Source organism: Hypanus sabinus, chromosome X1 (assembly GCF_030144855.1).
Source record: "Hypanus sabinus isolate sHypSab1 chromosome X1, sHypSab1.hap1, whole genome shotgun sequence".
Lineage (NCBI taxonomy): Eukaryota > Metazoa > Chordata > Chondrichthyes > Myliobatiformes > Dasyatidae > Hypanus > Hypanus sabinus.
The window spans coordinates 29439088-29462966 of record NC_082738.1 but is presented as its reverse complement, the minus strand read 5'-3'; the positions used below and the strand labels follow the sequence as shown (position 1 = coordinate 29462966).

Here is a 23879-nt window from a genome sequence, read left to right as displayed (position 1 = left end):
CTGTGAGCACCTCCGTAATCCACCACCTCTCCCACCCAGCAGGATAAGGGCAGTAGGTGCAGGGAAGACTACCAGCTGCAGGTTCCCTCCAACTCACACCCCTTCCTGACTTGTAAATATTTCTCCATTCCTTCACCGTCACAGTGGGAGCACCTTCACCACAGAAGGACTGTGCGGTACAAGAAGGCCGTTCATCCCCCACCTTCTCAAGGGGCAATAAGTGCTGGCCTTGACAAAGATGCACACATCCAGAAAATGAATGGAAATATAAAAACAATTTTAAAGTATCAATAAATTATTCTATGTGACGTATTATTAAAAAGTCTGCATCATTGATAGGATTTTGATTGGAAGAAATGCTGGACAAAATGGACACCTCTATATTGCTGACGAGGTCTACAGTGCTGATCCAGGTTGTGAAGGTGCAAGCCAGGCCCAGCCGCTGGTGACACCGCCACTTAGTGGCTGATATCAAAAATTGCAGCCAAGGTGAGAAGTGTCCAACGTCTGAAATAACCTCTCTGCGAGGCAGAAGGGTTTCGTTGCTCACCTTGTCAGTTGGCACTGGTACTCACATTGGAAAAAATCCTCTGGTTAGAATTTCACTGTCAGGAATGGAAATTCCAGGGCATAATGTTGTAATTTACAAAAATAAGTGAATTAATTTTGGACAGGCTAAATCTGATCTTCCATTGTTGCTGTGAATTACTACAATGGGAAGAGCAACCCTCATTAGTTCAGCCTTGGCAGAAATATCCAAAAACCAGGGAGCTAACCTATTCATATACAAATTGGCGTTGATTAATACATGACAGTGAACAGTAGAATTATACTGAACAACCGAAGACACACAAAATGCTGAAGTATCTAAGTAAGTCAGGTGGCATTCATGGGTGAAAATAAACAGTCGACGTTTCGGGCCGAGCTCCTTCATCAGAACTGCAAAGGAAGGTGGAGGAAGCCAGAATAAGGTGGGGGAGAGGAAGGAGTTCAAGCTTGCAAGTGATAGATGAGAACAGGTGAGGGGATGGAGTGAGAAGCTGGGAGGTGATGGGTGGAAGATGTTAAGGTCTGAAGTAGAAGGAAGCTGATAGGAGAGGGGAGTGGACCATGGGAGAACAGGAAGGTGGAAGGACACTAGATGGAAGTGATGGCTGATGAGGAGAAGAGAAGGTGTGAGGGGGGAACAAGAATGGATAATGAAAAAGAAATGAGGGGGGAAGGGAAAAATTACTGGAAGTTTGAGAAATCAATGTTCGTGCCATCAGGTTGGAGGCTGCCCAGATGAAATATGAGGTGTTGTTCCTCCAACCTGAGTGTGTAGTCTCCTCATGGCTTGAGGAGGACATGGACGGACCTGTCAGAATGGGAACAGGATGTTGAATTGAAATGATGCCACTGAGAAATTCTGCCTTTAGTGGTGCACAGAGTGAAGATGCTTAATGAAGCATTCCCCCTTTCTACATCGGGTCTCACCAATGCAGAGGAGACTGCACCGGGCGCACCGGACACAGTAGATGACCCCAACAGACTCACAGGTGAAGTGTCTTCTCACCTGCAAGGAATGCAGGGGCCCTGAATGGTGGTGAGGGACGAGATGTAGGGGCAGAGGGAGCACTTGTTCGGGTCTGTCACTGTATAACACCGGGGTACGGTACCGGTGGGGACAGGTAAATCACTGTGTAACACCGGGGTACAGTACCGGTGGGGACAGGTAAATCACTGTGTAACACTGGGGTACGGTACCGGTGGGGACGGGTCTGTCACTGTATAACACCGGGGTTCGGTACCGGTGGGGACGGGTCTGTCACTGTGTAACACCGGGGTACGGTACTGGTGGGGATGGGTTTGTCACTGTGTAACACCGGGGTACGGTACCGGTGGGGATGGGTCTGTCACTGTGTGACACCGGGGTACCGTACCGGTGGGGACGGGTCTGTCACTGTGTAACACCGGGGTACGGTACCGTTGGGGACGTGTCTGTCACTGTGTAACACTGGGGTACGGTACCGGTGGGGACGGGTCTGTCGCTGTGTAACACTGGGGTACGGTACCGGTGGGGACGGGTCTGTCGCTGTGTAACACTGGGGTACGGTACCGGTGGGGACGGGCCTGTCACTGTATAACTCCGGGGTACGGTACCGTTGGGGACCTGTCTGTCACTGTATAACACCGGGGTACGGTACTGGTGGGGACGTGTCTGTCACTGTGTAACACCGGGGTACGGTACCGGTGGGGACGGGTCTGTCACTGTGTAACACCGGGGTTCGGTACCGGTGGGGACGGGTCTGTCAGTGTATAACACCGGGGTACGGTACCAGTGGGGACGGGTCTGTCACTGTATAACACCGGGGTACGGTACCGGTGGGGACGGGTCTGTCACTGTATAACACTGGGGGACGGTACCGGTGGGGATAGGTCTGTCACTGTGTAACACCGGGGTACGGTACTGGTGGGGACGGGTCTGTCACTGTATAACACCGGGGTATGGTACCGGTGGGGACGGGTCTGTCACGGTGTAACACCGGGGTATGGTACTGGTGGGGACGGGTCTGTCGCTGTGTAACACCGGGGTACGGTTCCGGTTTGGAGGAGTCTGTCACTGTATAACACCGGGGTACGGTACCGGTGGGGACGGGTCTGTCACTGTGTAACACCGGGGTACGGTACCGGTGGGGACGGGTCTGTCACTGTATAACACTGGGGTATGGTACCGGTGGGGACGGGTCTGTCACTGTGTAACACAGGGGTACGGTACCGGTGGGGACGGGTCTGTCACTGTGTAACACCGGGGTACGCTACCGGTTTGGAGGAGTCTGTCACTGTATAACACCGGGGTACGGTACCGGTGGGGACGGGTCTGTCACTGTATAACACCGGGGTATGGTACCGGTTGGGATGGGTCTGTCACTGTATAACACCGGGGTACGGTACCGGTGGGGACGGGTCTGTCACTGTGTAACACCAGGGTACGGTACCGGTGGGGACGGGTCTGTCACTGTATAACACCGGGGTACGGTTCCGGTGGGGACGGTTCTGTCACGGTGTAACACTCGGGTGCGGTACCGGTGGGGTCGGGTCTGTCACTGTGTAACATAGGGGTACGGTACCGGTGGGGACGGGTCTGTCACTGTGTAGCACCGGGGTACGGTACCAGTGTGGACGGGTCTGTCACTGTGTAACACCGGGGTACGGTATCGGTGGGGACAGGTCTGTCACTGTATAACACCGGGGGACGGTACAGGTGGGGATGGGTCTGTCGCTGTATAACACCGGGGTACGGTACCGGTGGGGACAGGTCTGCCACTGTATAACACCGGGGTACGGTACTTGTGGGGACGGGTCTGTCACTGTGTAACACTGGGGTATGGTACCGGTGGAAACGGGTCTGTCAGTGTGTAACACTGCGGTACGGTACCGGTGGGGACGGGTCTGTCACTGTATAACACCGGGGTACAGTACCGGTGGGGAGGGGTCTGTCGCTGTGTAACACTGGGGTATGGTACCGGTGGGGACGGGTCTGTCACTATGTAACACCGGGGTACGGTACCGGTGGGGACGGGTCTGTCACTGTGTAACACTGGGGTACGGTACTGGTGTGGACTGGTCTGTCACTGTATAACACCGGGGTTCGGTACCGGTGGGGAGGGGTCTGTCGCTGTGTAACACTGGGGTATGGTACCGGTGGGGACGGGTCTGTCACTATGTAACACCGGGGTACGGTACCGGTGGGGACAGGTCTGTCACTGTGTAACACTGGGGTACGGTACTGGTGTGGACTGGTCTGTCACTGTATAACACCGGGGTTCGGTACCGGTGGGGACGGGTCTGTCACTGTGTAACACCGGGGTAAGGTACCGGTGGGGACGGGTCTGTCACGGTGTAACACCGGGGTACGGTACTGGTGGGGATGGGTCTGTCACTGTATAACACCGGGGTACAGTACCGGTGGGGAGGGGTCTGTCACTGTGTAACACCGGGGTACGGTACCGGTGGGGACAGGTCTGTCACTGTATAACACCGGGGCACGGTACCGGTGGGGACGGGTCTGTCACTGTGCAACACTGGGGTATGGTACCGGTGGGGACGGGTCTTTCACTGTATAACACCGGGGTACAGTACCGGTGGGGATGGGTCTGTCACTGTGCAACACTGGGGTATGGTACCGGTGGGGACGGGTCTGTCACTGTATAACACCGGGGTATGGTACCGGTGGGGACGGGTCTGTCACTGTATAACACCGGGGTATGGTACCGGTGGGGACGGGTCTGTCTCTGTATAACACCGGGGTGCGGTACCGGTGGGGACGGGTCTGTCACTGTGTAACACCGGGGTACGGTACCGGTGGGGACGGGTCTGTCACTGTATAACACTGGGGTATGGTACCGGTGGGGACGGGTCTGTCACTGTGTAACACAGGGGTACGGTACCGGTGGGGACGGGTCTGTCACTGTGTAACACCGGGGTACGGTACCGGTTTGGAGGAGTCTGTCACTGTATAACACCGGGGTACGGTACCGGTGGGGACGGGTCTGTCACTGTGTAACACCGGGGTACAGTACCGGTGGGGACGGGTCTGTCACTGTATAACACTGGGGTATGGTACCGGTGGGGACGGGTCTGTCACTGTACAACACCGGGGTATGGTACCGGTTGGGATGGGTCTGTCACTGTATAACACCGGGGTACGGTACCGGTGGGGACGGGTCTGTCACTGTGTAACACCAGGGTACGGTACCGGTGGGGACGGGTCTGTCACTGTATAACACCGGGGTACGGTTCCGGTGGGGACGGTTCTGTCACGGTGTAACACTGGGGTATGGTACCGGTGGGGACGGGTCTGTCACTATGTAACACCGGGGTACGGTACCGGTGGGGACAGGTCTGTCACTGTGTAACACTGGGGTACGGTACTGGTGTGGACTGGTCTGTCACTGTATAACACCGGGGTTCGGTACCGGTGGGGACGGGTCTGTCACTGTGTAACACCGGGGTAAGGTACCGGTGGGGACGGGTCTGTCACGGTGTAACACCGGGATACGGTACTGGTGGGGATGGGTCTGTCACTGTATAACACCGGGGTACAGTACCGGTGGGGAGGGGTCTGTCACTGTGTAACACCGGGGTACGGTACCGGTGGGGACAGGTCTGTCACTGTATAACACCGGGGCACGGTACCGGTGGGGACGGGTCTGTCAGTGTGTAACGCTGAGGGACGGTACCAGTGGGGACGGGTCTGTCACTGTGTAACACCGGGGTACGGTACCGGTGGGGACAGGTCTGTCACTGTATAACACCGGGGTACGGTACCGGTGGGGACGGGTCTGTCACTGTGCAACACTGGGGTATGGTACCGGTGGGGACGGGTCTTTCACTGTATAACACCGGGGTACAGTACCGGTGGGGATGGGTCTGTCACTGTGCAACACTGGGGTATGGTACCGGTGGGGACGGGTCTGTCACTGTATAACACCGGGGTATGGTACCGGTGGGGACGGGTCTGTCACTGTATAACACCGGGGTATGGTACCGGTGGGGACGGGTCTGTCTCTGTATAACACCGGGGTGCGGTACCGGTGGGGACGGGTCTGTCACTGTGTAACACCGGGGTACGGTACCGGTGGGGACGGGTCTGTCACTGTATAACACTGGGGTATGGTACCGGTGGGGACGGGTCTGTCACTGTGTAACACAGGGGTACGGTACCGGTGGGGACGGGTCTGTCACTGTGTAACACCGGGGTACGGTACCGGTTTGGAGGAGTCTGTCACTGTATAACACCGGGGTACGGTACCGGTGGGGACGGGTCTGTCACTGTGTAACACCGGGGTACAGTACCGGTGGGGACGGGTCTGTCACTGTATAACACTGGGGTATGGTACCGGTGGGGACGGGTCTGTCACTGTACAACACCGGGGTATGGTACCGGTTGGGATGGGTCTGTCACTGTATAACACCGGGGTACGGTACCGGTGGGGACGGGTCTGTCACTGTGTAACACCAGGGTACGGTACCGGTGGTGACAGGTCTGTCACTGTATAACACCGGGGTACGGTTCCGGTGGGGACGGTTCTGTCACGGTGTAACACTCGGGGTACGGTACCGGTGGGGACAGGTCTGTCACTGTATAACACCGGGGTACGGTACCGGTGGGGACGGGTCTGTCACTGTGCAACACTGGGGTATGGTACCGGTGGGGACGGGTCTTTCACTGTATAACACCGGGGTACAGTACCGGTGGGGATGGGTCTGTCACTGTGCAACACTGGGGTATGGTACCGGTGGGGACGGGTCTGTCACTGTATAACACCGGGGTATGGTACCGGTGGGGACGGGTCTGTCACTGTATAACACCGGGGTATGGTACCGGTGGGGACGGGTCTGTCTCTGTATAACACCGGGGTGCGGTACCGGTGGGGACGGGTCTGTCACTGTGTAACACCAGGGTACGGTACCGGTGGGGACGGGTCTGTCACTGTATAACACTGGGGTATGGTACCGGTGGGGACGGGTCTGTCACTGTGTAACACAGGGGTACGGTACCGGTGGGGACGGGTCTGTCACTGTGTAACACCGGGGTACGGTACCGGTTTGGAGGAGTCTGTCACTGTATAACACCGGGGTACGGTACCGGTGGGGACGGGTCTGTCACTGTGTAACACCGGGGTACAGTACCGGTGGGGACGGGTCTGTCACTGTATAACACTGGGGTATGGTACCGGTGGGGACGGGTCTGTCACTGTACAACACCGGGGTATGGTACCGGTTGGGATGGGTCTGTCACTGTATAACACCGGGGTACGGTACCGGTGGGGACGGGTCTGTCACTGTGTAACACCAGGGTACGGTACCGGTGGGGACAGGTCTGTCACTGTATAACACCGGGGTACGGTTCCGGTGGGGACGGTTCTGTCACGGTGTAACACAGGGGTACGGTACCGGTGGGGACGGGTCTGTCACTGTGTAACACCGGGGTACGGTACCGGTGTGAACGGGTCAGTCACTGTGTAGCACCGGGGTACGGTACCAGTGTGGACGGGTCTGTCACTGTGTAACACCGGGGTACAGTATCGGTGGGGACAGGTCTGTCACTGTATAACACCGGGGTACGGTACCGGTGGGGACGGGTCTGTCCATGTATAACACCGGGGGACGGTACAGGTGGGGATGGGTCTGTCGCTGTATAACACCGGGGTACGGTACCGGTGGGGACAGGTCTGCCACTGTATAACACCGGGGTACGGTACTTGTGGGGACGGGTCTGTCACTGTGTAACACTGGGGTATGGTACCGGTGGAAACGGGTCTGTCAGTGTGTAACACTGCGGTACGGTACCAGTGGGGACGGGTCTGTCACTGTGTAACACCGGGGTACGGTACCGGTGGGGACGGGTCTGTCACTGTATAACACCGGGGTATGGTACCGGTGGGGACGGGTCTGTCGCTGTGTAACACTGGGGTATGGTACCGGTGGGGACGGGTCTGTCACTATGTAACACCGGGGTACGGTACCGGTGGGGACGGGTCTGTCACTGTGTAACACTGGGGTACGGTACTGGTGTGGACTGGTCTGTCGCTGTGTAACACTGGGGTATGGTACCGGTGGGGACGGGTCTGTCACTATGTAACACCGGGGTACGGTACCGGTGGGGACGGGTCTGTCACGGTGTAACACCGGGGTACGGTACTGGTGGGGATGGGTCTGTCACTGTATAACACCGGGGTACAGTACCGGTGGGGAGGGGTCTGTCACTGTGTAACACCGGGGTACGGTACCGGTGGGGACAGGTCTGTCACTGTATAACACCGGGGCACGGTACCGGTGGGGACAGGTCTGTCACTGTATAACACCGGGGTACGGTACCGGTGGGGACGGGTCTGTCTCTGTATAACACCGGGGTGCGGTACCGGTGGGTCGGGTCTGTCACTGTATAACACCGGGGTACGGTACCGGTGGGGACGGGTCTGTCACTGTATAACACCGGGGTACGGTACCGGTGGGGACGGGTCTGTCACTGTGTAACACCGGGGTACAGTACTGATGGGGACGGGTCTGTCACTGTATAACACTGGGGTATGGTACCGGTGGGGACGGGTCTGTCACTGTACAACACCGGGGTATGGTACCGGTTGGGATGGGTCTGTCACTGTATAACACCGGGGTACGGTACCGGTGGGGACGGGTCTGTCACTGTGTAACACCAGGGTATGGTACCGGTGGGGACGGGTCTGTCACTGTATAACACCGGGGTATGGTACCGGTGGGGACGGGTCTGTCTCTGTATAACACCGGGGTGCGGTACCGGTGGGTCGGGTCTGTCACTGTATAACACCGGGGTATGGTACCGGTGGGGACGGGTCTGTCTCTGTATAACACCGGGGTGCGGTACCGGTGGGTCGGGTCTGTCACTGTATAACACCGGGGTACGGTACCGGTGGGGACGGGTCTGTCACTGTATAACACCGGGGTATGGTACCGGTGGGGACGGGTCTGTCAGTGTGTAACACTGGGGGACGGTACCGGTGGGACACATCATGTTCTCTGTCTCTTGGCCTGCTTGGTTTGGGGATTCCAAAGGGTATTTGAGAACTGTGTACCTCTCCTTCAAGCCTGTTCTAAACTGCAGCTTGTCAGACATTCATTTTGGTTTTGCCTTGTTCTTTGCCTGTTTGTCTTGGAACCTCATTGCGTTGTGTCATGAGCCCTGTTTTGAGGACCCCGTGGCCGGACCCTGCCAGCTCCTCACAGTCTGTGTGGTTTCTGGCTGGGGTTGAACTCCCGAGTGTGTGGCGGCTGCCCTGAGTACTGCCTTGTCTCAGAGCTGGCTGCCCTCGACTCAGTGACACACACGGGGGGGTGATAGTGAAGCAGTTGTTGGTGAGGGTGGTTTCTTCTCTTGCCAGGTGTGGTGGAGTGAGGGGTCGGGCAGTGGGTGGTGGTGTGCCATGATGTGGATGAATGTGGAGTTTGTGCGGTACCGATACTTGAGCCCCTACCAGCGTGCACAGTTGCTGAATGTGTAATGGCGCTCAAATGAGGGTTGAAGGTGAAAGGTCCGAGAGATTTAAATTTTGATTACTGCGGAGCCAAGGCAGGAAGTTGTGTAGGAAGTTGGGGGGGGGGAAATACAGAGGATCTGGGGGGAGGGGCTGTTGGCTAAAGCCCCCCATCCAATCTGAACAGAAGCCAAAATGATGGTACTACGAATACAATAAATTTTGGAATCTGTCAGAATGTCATTGAAGGTCAATTGAAAGGGATTTAATTGAGCTGCAGCTCTAATTATTGCAAAAAAATTCTTGAAGCCCTTGTTTAGCCCACGTGCCTGTCGTAAGGCTGAAGGCTCTCATTGTCCATGGCTTGGCTTGGCTCATTCTGCACAGTATGGCAGTGAAGTATTGGAACAGTTTAAATTACTTGCTCTCCTCAGCTTTGATGTCATGTGGTATGGGAATTTGTTTTGAAGACCTCGTCAGAAATAGTCAAACTTGTCCAAGCAAACAGCGATCAAAGAACTAACGAGCTGTCAGGATGTTGGCAACGACTTGCTACTGAATGTTACAATCACCTTCTGACATCCTGTGGTCAGAACATCCCCAAATAAAACAGTGTTGCAGAGGGAAAAGGGCCATTTAAGGGACTGGGCTTCACTCTGCAATGCTGAGCTTTCTACATTTTGCATTTACTTAGCACCTTCAATGTCAAAAAATTCAAGTACCTCAGAGGATCAAATGATACATTTGGCCTGAGCCAAACGAGGATTTATGGGTGCAGTTGATCAAATATTTGCTCAGTGAAGCACAGAGTAGGGGATGTGCCCGAGTCAGGGTCCCAGGCACTGCTGCAGGACTAGGGGATGGGATGATGCAGAGGTAGGCAATGGGAGGGGTGGGGAGAGAGATGAAGTTAGAAGGATGTAGACTACTTTTGGTTGGTGGGAAAGCTGTGGATTTGGACCCCGCCGCTCTCCAGCACTGGGATGTCCAAGGCTGGGTCCTCCTGATGAAATGGAGGCCTTGTCTACCCTTGGCAGTGCTGTGCACACAAAGTGGGTGAAATGTGCACATAGATAGCCCGAGACAGCCGGTGGCCTGGCGCCAATCGGTTTGCATTCGCAGTGTGCACGAGCCAGGATGGGCCGGCGATTCTGCACAACCTTCTCAGCCCAAAGCGTCGACTGTTTGTTGCCCTCCATAGATGCTGAGTACCTCCGGCGTTTTGTGTGTGTTGTTCAAGGTAGCAGTGCCGGGGGCGTACCTGGTGGAGGAGCTTCCTCCAATCACTCTCACTCTTGCCTCCTCCCCCTTACTCTCACCCACCCCTCGCTCTCACTCCCGTCAGGCTCTGCCAGGATATCCAAGCATTACACACAGGCTGTTCCACCATTTTACAGTCCCACATCTTGTGTTCACCTCCTGCCCCTGTTTCTGATCACTGAAGAGTAAGGGTAGCTGAGTTAGAACGTAGAAATCTACAGCACATTACAGGCCCTTTGGCCCACAATGTTGTGCTGACCATGTAACCTACTCCAGAAATTGTCTAGAATTTCCCTAGCACAGAGCCCTCTGTTTTTCTAAGCTCCATGTACCTATGTAAGAGTCTCTTAAAAGACCCTATTGTATCTGTCTCCACCACTTTTGCTGGCAGTGCATCTCACGGACTCACCACTCTCTGTGTGGAAAAACTTACCCCTGACATCCCCTCTGTACCTACTTCCAAGCACCTTAAAATGGTGCCCCCTCATGTCAGTCATTTCAGCCCTGGGGAAAAAGCCTCTGACTATCCACACGATCAATGCCTCTCATCATCTTGTACTCCTCTATCAGGTCACCTGTCATCCTTCGTTTCTCCAAGGAGAAAAGGCTGAGTTCACTCAACCTGTTCTCATAAGGCATGCTCCCCAATTCCAGAAAGATCCTTGTAAATCTCCTCTGCACCCTTTCTATGGTTTCCACATCCTTCCTATAGTGAGGCGACCAGAACTGAGCACAGTACTCCAAGTGGGGTCTGACCAGGATCGTATATAACTGCAACATTACCTCTTGGCTCCTAAATTCAATTCCACGGTTGGTGAAGGCCAACACGCCTTCTTAACCACAGAGTCAACCTGTGCAGCTGCTTTGAGCGTCCTATGGACTCGGACCCCAAGATCCCTCTGATCCTCCACACTGTTTTACCATATCGGAGCAGTGTGATTGGATGGTGTGTCTCTGACACTCCCTCTGGTGTCAAATCGTCTGTATATGTTTCATTAGTCCAAGCTGATCTCCCCTCTGGATGAGTGTATTGCCAGCAGCTTATGAGGTCATCAGCCCCTGCCAGACCAAAGGTGAAAACTGTCGCTGCTTCTCTCTGTGCTGTTAATGCTGTGGTCAGCTACAGTGACTCACCTAAATTCTTTATCTGAGGTTCTGGCGGTGGTGGTGAGGAGGTGAGGCTGCCACCCCTTTCCGTTGCCTGAACGGATTGCATCGAAGAGGAGAGTGGGTGACTGTCACAGTATGTGCTTCTTCTGTTGTCAGCTGGTCGGAGTGTGCCCCTGACTCTTGGCTTCTGACCCTAATGCCTATCCATTCACTTCTACCTATACGTCCCTCAGCGTGACTGCGAGACTGGTAGCAAACTGCGAGCGTTATGCTGTTGGGTCACGTGCTTGTGGGTTTGAAGTCGCAGATCGCCAGGGTCTGTCGAGCTGCATTGTTGGAAGGATTTGAAAGACCCCGTGTGTCTCCTAGGCCAGTATTTCTATCTCGGCCAACAGATGATTGAATTGGTTTTCAGATCATGGCAACTTCCTGTCTGTTCAAAGGCTACCCATTTCCCCAGTTCCAAACACCAGTGCGCGGTGCTCTGAATTTCTGCCAGTCGGTCCACTTCAAGCTTTCGTCTCTGGTTACAAACTGTCACTTTGCTCTGGGCTGCTGGTTCCAGCCCCAGCCTCCTCCCTGAACAAAAACCTTCCTGAGGTGGTTGTCTGCTTAACAGGCAAGCAGCTCCTTGGCAGCTTCAGTAGACGATGTTGATCATTATCTGTGGTCTAAGATGCAACCATTCAAACCATGTCTGCTGCTGGCAGCCTTCTCATTAGAGCCCTGTTTTGCCTGGGGGAATCTCCTCTCTCTTTGAAGCCTTATCATCTAGGATGGTTTGATATACAATGACTCACTCTTTCACAATATGCAATGACTCACTCTCTCATCATGTGGCCACTGGAGCCTGCTTTGTGGCTGACCCAGTCTCGGCCTCTCTCACTCCCCACTCCCCTCAATGTCCTCGCCCAAGTGTCGAGTTCCACTTGGCACCAGTCAGCATCTCCTCCTCCAGAGATCCTGCTGAGCCTCTTCACCCCAGTGAACCCTCTCCATCCTTCCTGAAACAAGGATATTCCAGGTATGGTCTCACACGTCCTATTACATTGCAACAAAACCTTACTACTTCTAAACTCCATTCCCCTGGCAAGAGACAGACACTGCAGACCTGGCTGGTGTTCCCTGCTCACCTGACAGACAAACACCCTACAACTCGTCTCCTCGTTCCCCTGGGAATCTCCTGAGATGACTGGTGGTGCTGCTGTGAGGGGTCCACACAGCAAATGGGTGGCAGCCAACAGCCGAGGGGCAGGGTGTGGGTTGTGATGTTTATCCAACTCCAGAGACCCAGCGACGGCCCAGGAGACTCCCATGGCCACACTGAGCGGCTTGGGGCAGGAAATTAGGGCCGATTTTGTTCCCCTGGAAGTTCAGGAAACTACAGCCCTAATCACGGTACTCGGGAGAGTGGGCTGTCTGTGGTTCTGCCTCAATTACTGTGGATGTTTACGTCTACGCCGGCTCCGCGTCCCAAACACGGACTGAGCTTCCCCGGTCCTGGCCGGGCAGGAGAGGTGACGGGGCTGGGATGCGTAGCAGCTGCTGTGGGACAGGACACATGTGAAAGGGTTAACGGTGACATTGACAGTAACAGGGCAGCAAGAGGGGGCACAGACAGGGAGAGTTTGTGGCTGAAGGTGGAGGAGAAACGCTCCAGATCAAAGGTTTCTCCAGCACAGTGCCCGACAGAGACACTGAGCAATCACAGAACCCACGGTCTGTGCCAGCAGCTTTAGTTGCTGCTAATTCAACTCTAATTGAGTCTTGTTATGCCTGTGCTTGTGATATGATCATTCTGCAGACAATCTGCTCTGGGTCCTGCCAGCCCTGACAACATTCTGTCCGAAGGCTTCCAGGTGCTGATCTGTCCGCAGGCAGTCCCACAGACGGCCCAGCTTGGCCTTGGGCTTGTGCAGTGAGGTTAGTTGCCAGGCATTTCCTAAGGGAAGCCTGGATCTCAGAGCTTTCCTTGCTGAACCCTTCCACCTCGCATCCTGTGTACGATCACCGAGTCCACTTCAGTCCTCCTGTCCCAAGTTTTCTGACGTCAGTGCTTGTCGATGGGTGCTGCTCGTGCTGGGTTGAGGGAGCTGGCATGGAAGTGAGTCCACTGGGTCTGCACGGATCTGCGGCCATGTGCTCCGCAAGCCTGGAGCTTATCCTGTGATCGGTGTCAGGCCAATAAACACCCACCCACCTTCCTCTTCAGTCCCGGAGTTTGGATCAGAGTCAGAATCAAGTTTATGTTGTTTCCCGGCAGCGGTACAGTGCAAGGCAAAAAGTATACTATAAATTAGAACAAAAAATTTAAATAAGCAGGTCAAAAGAGAGCAAAGTAGTTGAGGTAGTGTTCATGGGTTCCGTGTCCATTCAGAAATCTGATGGCAGAGGGGAAGAAGCTGTTTCTAAGACGTTGTGTGTGTGTTTTCAGGCTGCTGTTCCTCCTCCCTGATGTTAGCAACGGGAAAAGGACATGCTCTGGGTGGTTAGGGTCTTTAATAATGGAGTGTGGCAGGGAGGGAAACGAGTAATGTGGGGGTAGGGCGGAGGAAGCAGACCCAGGGATCCACATAAAGGATGCCCTGGCTGGCTAAATTACAAAGCACTTCAATATGATAATTATAGGGAGACTATCTGTGTGGCACAGTAGATTGGGTTGAGACCTGGGTTCAGTGCTGACCTTGAGCGCTTTGATCATGTGGGTTTTTCCCAGTTTCTTCCAAAAAAACAAAGGGTGGGTTGATAGGCCATTGAAAATAGCCTTGTGTGTGGGTGAGTGGTAGACACCTGGGGGAGCTGATGGGAATGAGGGGGGATAACGTGAGTGGATGGGTTGAAGGGCCTGTTTCTGTGCTGGATGACTTTCATATAGTGGGGGAGGAGCAAAACATGCAGGGTTTTCTCAATGGAAGTGCTGCCGGGGAGGAGGGGGTCATTGTAGACATTGGTAGTTTGCCCACAGTTAGAAGACATGATGGATTTTGGTCCTTGTCAATAGATAGTACATCAAAGCACACAATGAAAAGCATTGTTCTGAGTTAAGAACCAGCACCCCTAAGGATCTGCCGAGGGTAGCCTGCAAGTGCCACCACACATTCCTGCACCAACTTAGCATCATACCCACAATGCTCAACAGGACAACGCAAGCAGCAACAAAACACAACAACAAAAGCAAAACAAGCCCCTCCTACTCACACTCCCTCCCACTCCGATCCTTGGCCTTGGACTCCCAGACTTGCAGACATCAGACCTCTGACCTCTGGACTCGCCGATCCAGGAGCTTCGACCTTCGGGCTTCTACCTGCAGACTCTCCAGTCAGTGACTTTGACCTTTAGCTTTGTCCTCTGGACTTGCAACCCCAGGAATCGCCGATCACAGGACTTTTGCTCTGGGCTTCGAGCTCAGGACTCATCGACCACAGGTTTAACCTTTGGTCTTGACTTTGGGACTCGCATGGTGACCGGTGGTGGTGGGTGGTCACCATGCCTCATGACTCCCACGTGTACAAACCTCTGACTCTGGAATCACCAACTTGGATCGTTAGTTTCTGTCCCACCGACCCACCCACCCTCTGGGATTCTGAAGCTACAAAGTACTCCAACGTCGACTCTGAATACCAGCTCTGGCCTCTGACCCTCAATGCTGTACCTAAACTCTACCATGACTCCTATCTCCCCATACTGTCCCCAAAAACATCTCTACTAGCCTGTGAAACAACTGGCTGAGCCTTGATCTCGACAGACGTTGCAGCTTGGCTCCACCTTGACTGGAAGATTGAACCCAATATACCTTCTCACTAGTCAAGAAGACACAGCAGCGTCTACTTTTTGAGGACATTGAGGCGTGCAAAGCTCTCTGCCCCCATTCTCTCAACTTTCTACAGGAGCACCGTGGAGTCTGACTGCAGCATTGTGTAGTATAGAAGGACTGCAAAACTTTATAGATAGTTAACACCACCAAGAGGATCACCAGCATCTCCTCCCCCCCCGTTTGTGATACTTAACGTGAAGACAAAGAAGGTTACGTGGATGATGTCAGCAATGGGAGACTGCAGTGACAGGAAGTTGGACTGGGGTGCAGCAGCGATGTTACCATAGTCCCAGTGCCAACCTCAGTGTCCATGCTACTGCCTTCAACCGTGTTGGAACCGGGTGCTTTTGCAATCCAAAGGTTCTTCGGAAGTCAAGACTTGTTGCTTACAGCCGTGTTATTCAGTGTTACAAAAGCAAAGAAGTGTCAAGAGAAACAAAGGAAGGAAGAGATGAAAAAGTAGTTGTGGTCTGCTCATAACTGACTAGAGATATATATAAATGATTATATAAAAATAGGGGTAAAAATGAGGAAGTTCAAACTACAATAAAAATAATTCAACGAGTTTGTGGATTTTAAGTCTTCTGCAGTCAATTTCTGATCCAGTCGGAAGGTAAGGACTGTGAGCGCCGTGGTTTCTGAGCCATATTCCTCTCTCTTGCCGAGAGCATTTGGGCCAGGAGATGACTGTAGGTCCTAACAAGCCTCTTATCTCGGGGACTATTAGGCTTGATTCTTGAGACTTTCCAATTGCAGGAAGCCTGGGGAGTGACCTTATTTCATTGGGAATTGGTTCAGTGGGGTAGCTGAGAGAGAGGACTGAGCATTGCTAATTTGCCATATCATCTCTTTCTTTGCCTTGTAGTCTTAATACCTCAGTTACTGTGCAGGACAGACATTTTGCTTCATGGGATCTCTGGGCCGGGTTGCTCACACTTGGTTCTTCCGCTTGCCACTGCAGCACATTCTGCTGTGTTTGAGGCTTGGCTGGCTGTCGTATCTTGCCCACCATGGGTTCAGGAGGCTTGCTCTGCAGAGGAGAAGCGTGTGCTATATGTCTAGATACCCTCACACTGGCAAACATGGGCAGCTGCCATCTTCTCAGTGAGGCAGCGAACAGCTCAACTGTATACTGCCTCCTCCAAAAGCTCTCCTCTGGAAAGTGCAATAGGGCTATTAAAACATAAACTTCACACCATTTTAGAAGTTTCTTCCCCCAGGCAACTAATCTGATTCTCCATTCTAGTTAGCCTCCACCTCCCCCTCCATTACCTCAGTCACTCCACTGCACTGCAGACTACTGTTTACAATGCTGTTTATATTGTAACTACATGCTGGTATTTATGTATCTATGCACATTTATTCCATATCCGTACTTCAATCATTCTTTAATCTGTATAATTGTTGAATGCTGTCACTTTTGGGTGCTCGTCACACCAACACACCGCAGCAAATTCCTAATTCATGTTAAATGTATTTGGCAGATAAAGTTAATCCTTCATTGATCCTTTAACTACCTGGGGTAGGCTCGTGCTTAAGCAAAAAAACTGCAATTGGAACACAGCAGGTCAGGCAGCATCTATAGGGACAAAGGGTCTCGGCCCGAAATGTCGACAGCGCTTCTGGCTGGCTGCATTCCACCAGCATGTTGTGTGTGTTGCTTGAATTTCCAGCATCTGCAGATTTCCTCATGTTTGCATTTCAAAAACTGCAATTGCAGGAAATCTGAAATAAGAACAGAATGCAGGAAAGTCTCAGTAGATCAGACAGTATCCATGAGGAAGGAACAGATTTAATGTTTCAATTCCAACAAAGGGTTAAAGACTTGAAACATTACCTGTTTTTCTCTCCCTACAGGCGTTGTCTGGCCTACTGAGTGTTTCCAGCATTTTCTAGAACAATTAATACCTTCCGCATTTCTTTCCTTCACTGAACGTGCTCTGCCCCTCGTACAGTTTTGGACTTTTACAGGCTGGAAGGATGGAACCAGTGGAAGACCTCAGGGATCAGTTCTTGGCTCACAATATTCTCTGACTTGTATTACTGATTTGCAGAAAAGTGGGCAGAGTGTATCTAAGTTTTCTGACGGCACAACAAAAAAGTGGAAAGGATGTTGTGTTGGGGATATTTGGGCTCCAGAACAGAATATAGATCGGTTGGGTGATTGGGTGGAAACTTGGTAATGGAGCTTTTTGTGGGAAGTGTAAGATCATGCACGTTGGCAAGAGGAATCTAAAGGTGATTTATTATTTAAATGAAGAGAATGCAAATAAGTTGGACCTAGATATCCCAATGCATGAGTCACAAAAGGCAGGATCTCTGTTGTGTATTGGTGAGATCCCACTTGGAGCATTGTGTGCATTTCTGGTCACCCAGCTATTGGAAGAATTAAATTAAATTAGAAAGGGTACAGAGAAGTTTCACAAGGACTGGAGGACTTGAGTTATAAGGAGAGGCTGGACAGTATGAGACTGTTTTACCTGGAATGAAGAGACTGAGAGAAGTTGTAGAAGTTTATAAAATCATGAGCCAATGGTCACAGCCTTCCAACCAGAGTAGGGAATCTAAAACTAGAGGACATGGTTTAAGGTGAGAGGGGAAAGATTTAAAATGGACTCAAGGGTCAAGCATTTCACACAGAGAGTGTTGGAAGGAGACACCAGAGGAAATGGCAGAGGGGGGGACCATTGCAATATTAAGAAAGACATTTGGACGGGTACATGGATAGGAAAGGATAGAGTCATGAAGCTATACCCTTCAGTCCAGCCCGTCCATGCAGTTTAGAGAGAAATGGGCTAAACGGAGGCAAATGGGAATCGCACTAGCTCAGGAAGGCACCTTGGTTGGCATGGACCAGTTGGGCTGAAGGGCCTGATGTGTCCATGTTGTATAACTCTATGACTCTAAGTACAGAGTATCGGTGGGACCACACTCGGAGTACTGTGCACACTTGTGGTCTCTTCATTTAAGAAAGGATGTACTGGCATTGGAGCCAGTCCAAAAGGAATTTACCTGGCTAATTCCTGAGAAAAGATGGTTGTCTAGCCAACAACAGCTGAAGAAATTAAATCTATGTTATTTGAGGATTAGAAAAATGAGGGGTAATCTTGTCGAGACATATAAGACCCTAAGGGAACATGACAGGGGAGATGTGAAGCTGTTGAGCTATTGCTGAGGACTCCACTCTTTGTGAGGGCGATCACTTAAAACTGAGGCACATGGGAGGGTGGTGAATCCCTGGAATGCTCTAACCTGGAGCGGTGTGCTGACCAGATCCCTGGGAGCATTTAAAGAGGAAGATCACCTTGGAAAGAACGGTAATGATGGGGAACTGGCACAGGAGACAAGATAAAGGCTGGGGCAGGTCAGCCATCATCATGTTGAGTGGTGGGGTAAGCTTGAGGGGCCGAGTGGCTATTTCCTTGTGTTCTGTGTCTTGCTTCTTGCCGCGGTGATGGAAGCGCTCCATCGGACTCGAGCTGCGGAAACGCTCTGTTCTGAGAGCGTTGTGCTGAGTGTGAGCTTTGGGTTTCTCTGTTTGTTTACTGCTCATTTGGTCAACTGGAGCCAAATCTTCAGCCAGCACCGACAACAGGGCTGCCATCAGCAGCCTTGTTCCTAACATTCTCCATGTTTGTATTTCAGGCCAGTTGTTCTGATTGGAGCTCCCAAAGCCAATACCAGCCAGCCAAACATTACGGAAAGTGGGGCAGTCTACTCGTGCTCCTGGGGCCTGAACGACACAGACTGCCAGCAGATTCCTTTTGATCTAACAGGTAGAGTTTGTTGAACTCAGTACTCTGTACCTAAGCCCTTTTGCTCAGTCTCTTGCTCTTAAATAAATGGGAAAATAATGGTTGGCTTGGAGGCTACAAGTGGCAGGAAGTGTCTGCTGAAATTCCTGAATGCTGGAGAGTTCATTGATTCTTTGATTCCAAGAGTCTGTTGACTGTTATTTTCTGGTGGGTATCCAGGCTCCAATGCTTATCCTTCGCGGTTGGCAATGACTACTCCATTGGTTGCGGAATTGATGGGTTTGTACAAAATTAATAACTTTGTGGCCACGTTTGCGGATGATACAAAAATCAGTAGACAGGCAGATGGTGTTGATGAAGCAGGGAGTCTACAGAAGGACTTGGACAGATCAGAAGAGTCTTTGGTAGAAGGAATAAAGGTATTGACTATTTTATAAACAGAGAGAAAATTCAGAAATTGGAGGTGCAAAGGGACTTGGGCAAACTAGAACAGGATTCCCTAAATGTTAACTTGCAAGTTAGTTGGTGTTAAGGCAGGCAAATGCAATGTTAGCATTCATTTTGAGAGGACTAGGCTATAAAAGCAAGGACGTAATGCTGAGGTTTTATAAGGCACTAGTCAGAACTGCATTTGGAACATTGTGAACAGTTGTGGGTTGGCATTGGCGAAGGTCCAGTGGAGGTTCACAAGAACAATTAACATACGAAGAATGATTGATGGCTCTGGAGTTTAGAAGAATGAGGGGTAGGGGGATCTCACTGAAACCAATCTCTGTCTTCAGGTTCACTCTCTGACGCCTCTGTCTCCTTTCTTGATCTATTTACATCTGTATACTGACAGACTGTATACTGATATCTGTCATAGATCTACTGACTCATAGCCATTTGCAACTATTCCCACCCTGTCACTTGTAAAAATGTTATTTCCTTTTCTCAGTTCCTCAGTCTCCACTGCACTTGTTCTCAGGATCAGGCTTTCTATTCCTGAACATTAGAGATGTCCTCCTCCTTCAAAGAGCGGGGTTTCCTTTCCTCTACCATTGATGCTGCCCTCACCCACTTCTCCATTTCACAGTCACCCCACCCTCGCCCATCTTCCCATTGCCTTAACAGGGGTAAAGTTCATCTTGTCCTTACCCATCATCCCATGAGCTTCCGTATCCATCACATCATTCTCCGCAAATTCTGGCATCTTCAACAAGATCTGACCACCAAACAAATTTTTACCTCTCCCCCACCCCCACAATTCTCTGTATTCTGCGGGGCAGGGGTCTCTCCCCCATGATTCCCTTGTCCATTTGTTCCTTCCCACTAATCTCCCTCCTAGCACTTATCCGTGCAAGCAGAAGTGCCATCCCTGCTCATTCACCTCCTGCCTCACCTCCACTCAGGGCCCCAAACTTCTAGGTGAGGCAACATCTCACCTGCAGATCTGTTGGGGTCATCCACTGTATCCGGTGTTCCAGATGCTGCCTCCTCCATATCCGTGTGACCCGACGTCAATTGGGGGGGACCGCTTTGTCGAGCACCTTTGCTCCATTCGCAACAAGCAGGACTTCCTGGTGGTGAACCATTTTAATTCCAATCCCCATTTCCATTCCAACATGCCAGTCCATGGCCTCCACTGCCAAGGTGACTTCGCTCTCAGGTTCCCTGTCTGAGAAGCCCCAACCTGATGGCGTGAACATCGATTTCTGTAACTTCTAGTAACTTCTCCCGCCTCCCCCTTCTCTCTTATTCCACTCTCCATCCTGAGTTCCCTCACCTCTCTTCTCCTTCTATCACCTCCTTCTGGTGTCCCTCCTCCTTCCCTTTCTTGAATGGTCCACTCTTCTCTCCTGTCAGCGTCTCAGCCCAAAACTTCAACTTCTTATTCCTTCCCAAGGATGCTGCCTGACCTCCAGGAGGAATTTCTTTGAGGGTGGTGAATCTGTGGAATTAATTGCCGCAGATGGCTGTGAAGGCAAAGTCATTGAGTGTATTTAAAGCTGAGGTTGATAGGTTCTTGATTAGTCAGGGTGTCAAAGGTTACAGAGAAAGCAGGAGAATGGGGTTGAGGGGGATTAATTCTGTTTTATGGTTTTATCTGAGGTTCAACTCAAGGATATGGGACTGGAGTTACATGTATGTCAGGCCAAGTGGGAATAGTATGCTGGTTTTAACCCTGGAGGGACCGAAAGCTGAAATAAAAACAGACAATACACACACGTGAAAGGAAGTGGGTTTTTTTTTGGGGGGGGGGAATGCCAGAATAAAAAGGTGAAGGGAGGGGAATGAGGACTAGATTCTCATCAGAGGTGTCCTCCTCCTTCAACGAATGAGATTTCTGCTGCCCTCACCTGTACTTCCTCCATTTTCCCACACATCCGTAGTCACCACATCTTCCTGCCACCTTAACTTAAGAGTTCCTCTTGTCCTCACCTACGCCCCATGAGCCTCTGCAACTTCTGCCATCTTCAATGGAATCTTATTACCATACACATCCTTACCCTGCTTCCCCCTCCCCCCCATTATCTGCATTCCAGGAGGATCGCTCCCTCAATGATTCCCCTGTCCATTTGTCCCTCCCCACTAATCTCCCTCCTGACACTTATCCTTACAAGTGACAGAAATGCTACCTCTGCCCATTCACCTCCTTCCTCACCTCTATTCAGGGCCCCAACCAGTTCTTCAAGGGCAACACTTCACCTGCGAATCTGGTGCCCCTGATGCGGTCTCCTCTGCGTTGGCGAGAGCCAGTGTAAGTTTGGGGATCGCTTTGTCGAGCAGCTCTGCTCCAGCTGGCAGAAGTAGAAGTTCCCGGTGGCCAAGCATTTTAATTCCCATCCGCATTTCCATTCCGATGATGAGGACACTCGGGTTGGAAGACCAACACCTTATATTCTGTCTCAGTAGCCTGCAAACTGATAGTGTGAACATTCATTTCTCCTTCCAGTAATTTTTTTCCCTCCTGCTTCCCTCTTCTTCTATCTCCCACTCTGGCCTCTTACCTCTTTACCTCACCTGCCTATCACCCCTCCTTCCTTTCTCCCATGGTTCACTCTTCTCTCCTATCAGATTCCTTCCTCTCCAGCCCTTTACCTTTCCCACCCGCCTGGCTTCACCTACCACCTTCCAGCTCATCCTCCTTCCCCTCCCCCCTCCACCTTTTTATCCTGGTGTCTTCCCCCTTCTTTTCCAGCCCTGATGAAGGGTCTCGGGCCAAAACGTCGACTGTTTCTTCAATTCCATGCATGCTGAGTTCCTCCAGTTTTTATTGTGTGTTACTCTGGATTTCCAGCACCTGCAGAATCTCGTGCTTAAAGTCATGTAATGTTTCAGGTCTGAGGAGGCGTCTTGAACCTCAGAAACAAGCTCTGTTTCTCTCCCCACTGATGTATGGCAGATACCCCTCCCCAACACAGGCATGCTTGATTTCTGTTTCAGAACTTCTTGTGGCTGAGGTTCCACACCACCCCCACCCCCTTCACAATGTTCCTTTTGCTTCTGTGGCTGTAGTCTCTGCGAGTGGCCAGTCATCTCTGAAGCACTCACAAAGACTGCTGGGAGGTTTCCGACCAGTTTCTCCCTCCACAGACGCAGCCTGGCCCGCTGAGTGTTCTGATTTATTTCAGGTGCCCAGCATCTGGTTCTGCTTTTCTTTCACTGAAGCTCGACCCAGTAATTTTTAATTAAAACTCTTGAGTGTTTTTTCCCTGCCAGCAGAACATAGTGCTGGTGGCAAACTGTATTAAATGACTACTTAGTATGTGACAGAATCCAAGCTCCAGTTGGATGGGTGAGGGGTTAAGGGGCTGGTCTTGTTGCTAGGAGATGAGCTGTGGTGAAGAAGTGAATTGCTATGTTCACTTTTTCAAAAAAAAACATCAGAAACAGGCTCAGAGCTTGTGTTTGGTCTACACGCTTTGCTGACAAACCACTGCATGTTTTAATTCCCTGCAGGCAGGTTCTTTTTGCCTCTGAAAAAATAAATTATTGCAACATGTGGTAGAGTGATATGAAAACCAAATGGGAATTCTCTTGTAGTGGGTCTTTGTGCTAACTCAGGAAAATATGTGGATGCGAGCCAAGACACTTTCACACAGTAGTTGTGCAGCAAGAAAAGCTTTGCCTCCCATTGCTCGACCAAATGATTTTTGTTATGTATGAGGAATTTAACTGGAGCTCTAAGAATCACATTGAAGAGAAAATGTTCATGTCTGGGATGAAGTTGCAAGGAGTCGTCATTTGAGTGTTCAGAAAGGTCCACAGTTGACAGCAAAGCTTGGCCTAGCCACAGAGGTGATGCGAGCCTCCTTCCTCGCAGGCACTTGGCTGCCCTGATGCTAATTTTTTTGCTGTGCTGGGTATGAAGTGGAAGGGATTGGCTGTAGGAGAAGCTGGGTTGTGTTCACTGGAGCTGAAGGTCCAGCCTCTTGCGTCAGTCCAGCAGCCCTGTTTCAGGGATGGGTTATGATTGTTGTCTGTGCCCTCATGTGAAGGACGAGAAGGTGGAAAGCGATGCCATGGTTTTCCAAATGCTCACAAATTTTCTCCCTATGGCTTCTCTACCAGTGATGTGAGACTCACCGGTCTATAGTTTCCAGGATTTTCCCTTGTTCTCTTGAACAATGAAACAACATTAGTACTCGTCAGTCCTCTAGGATTTTGCCTGTGGCTGGAGAGGACATGAAGACAATGGTCAAGGCCCCAGCAATCTCATCTCTTGCCTCTCAATAATCTGGGGTATATCCCATCAGGCTCTGGGGGTATCAAAATCTCAAGCATTCTATTAGTACGTTAAGAATAAGAGGGTGGCCTGGGAGAGAATAGGTCCACTCAAAGATCAGCATGGCTGTCTGTGTGTGGAACCAAAGGAAATGGCTGAGATTTTTAATGAATATTTCTCCTCAGTTTTCACTGTGGAGAAAACAATAAGTTAAAGAAATGGTAGAAAGGAGTGGT

The 23879-nt window shown here is 51.5% G+C and overlaps 1 protein-coding gene across 2 annotated transcripts in view; it reads left to right on the top strand.

Moving 5' to 3' along the window:
- The window catches only part of itga5 (integrin, alpha 5 (fibronectin receptor, alpha polypeptide)), a 102708-nt gene that overhangs the window by 13663 nt on the left and 65166 nt on the right, over positions 1-23879 (top strand). For both annotated transcript variants that reach the window (XR_009509004.1, XM_059956171.1), the window contains exon 2: positions 18826-18956. Coding sequence is in view for 1 of the 2 variants with exons in the window: in XM_059956171.1 (XP_059812154.1) it covers positions 18826-18956 (131 nt within the window). In the remaining variant the exon portion in view is untranslated. The remainder of the gene's footprint in view (positions 1-18825; positions 18957-23879) is intronic.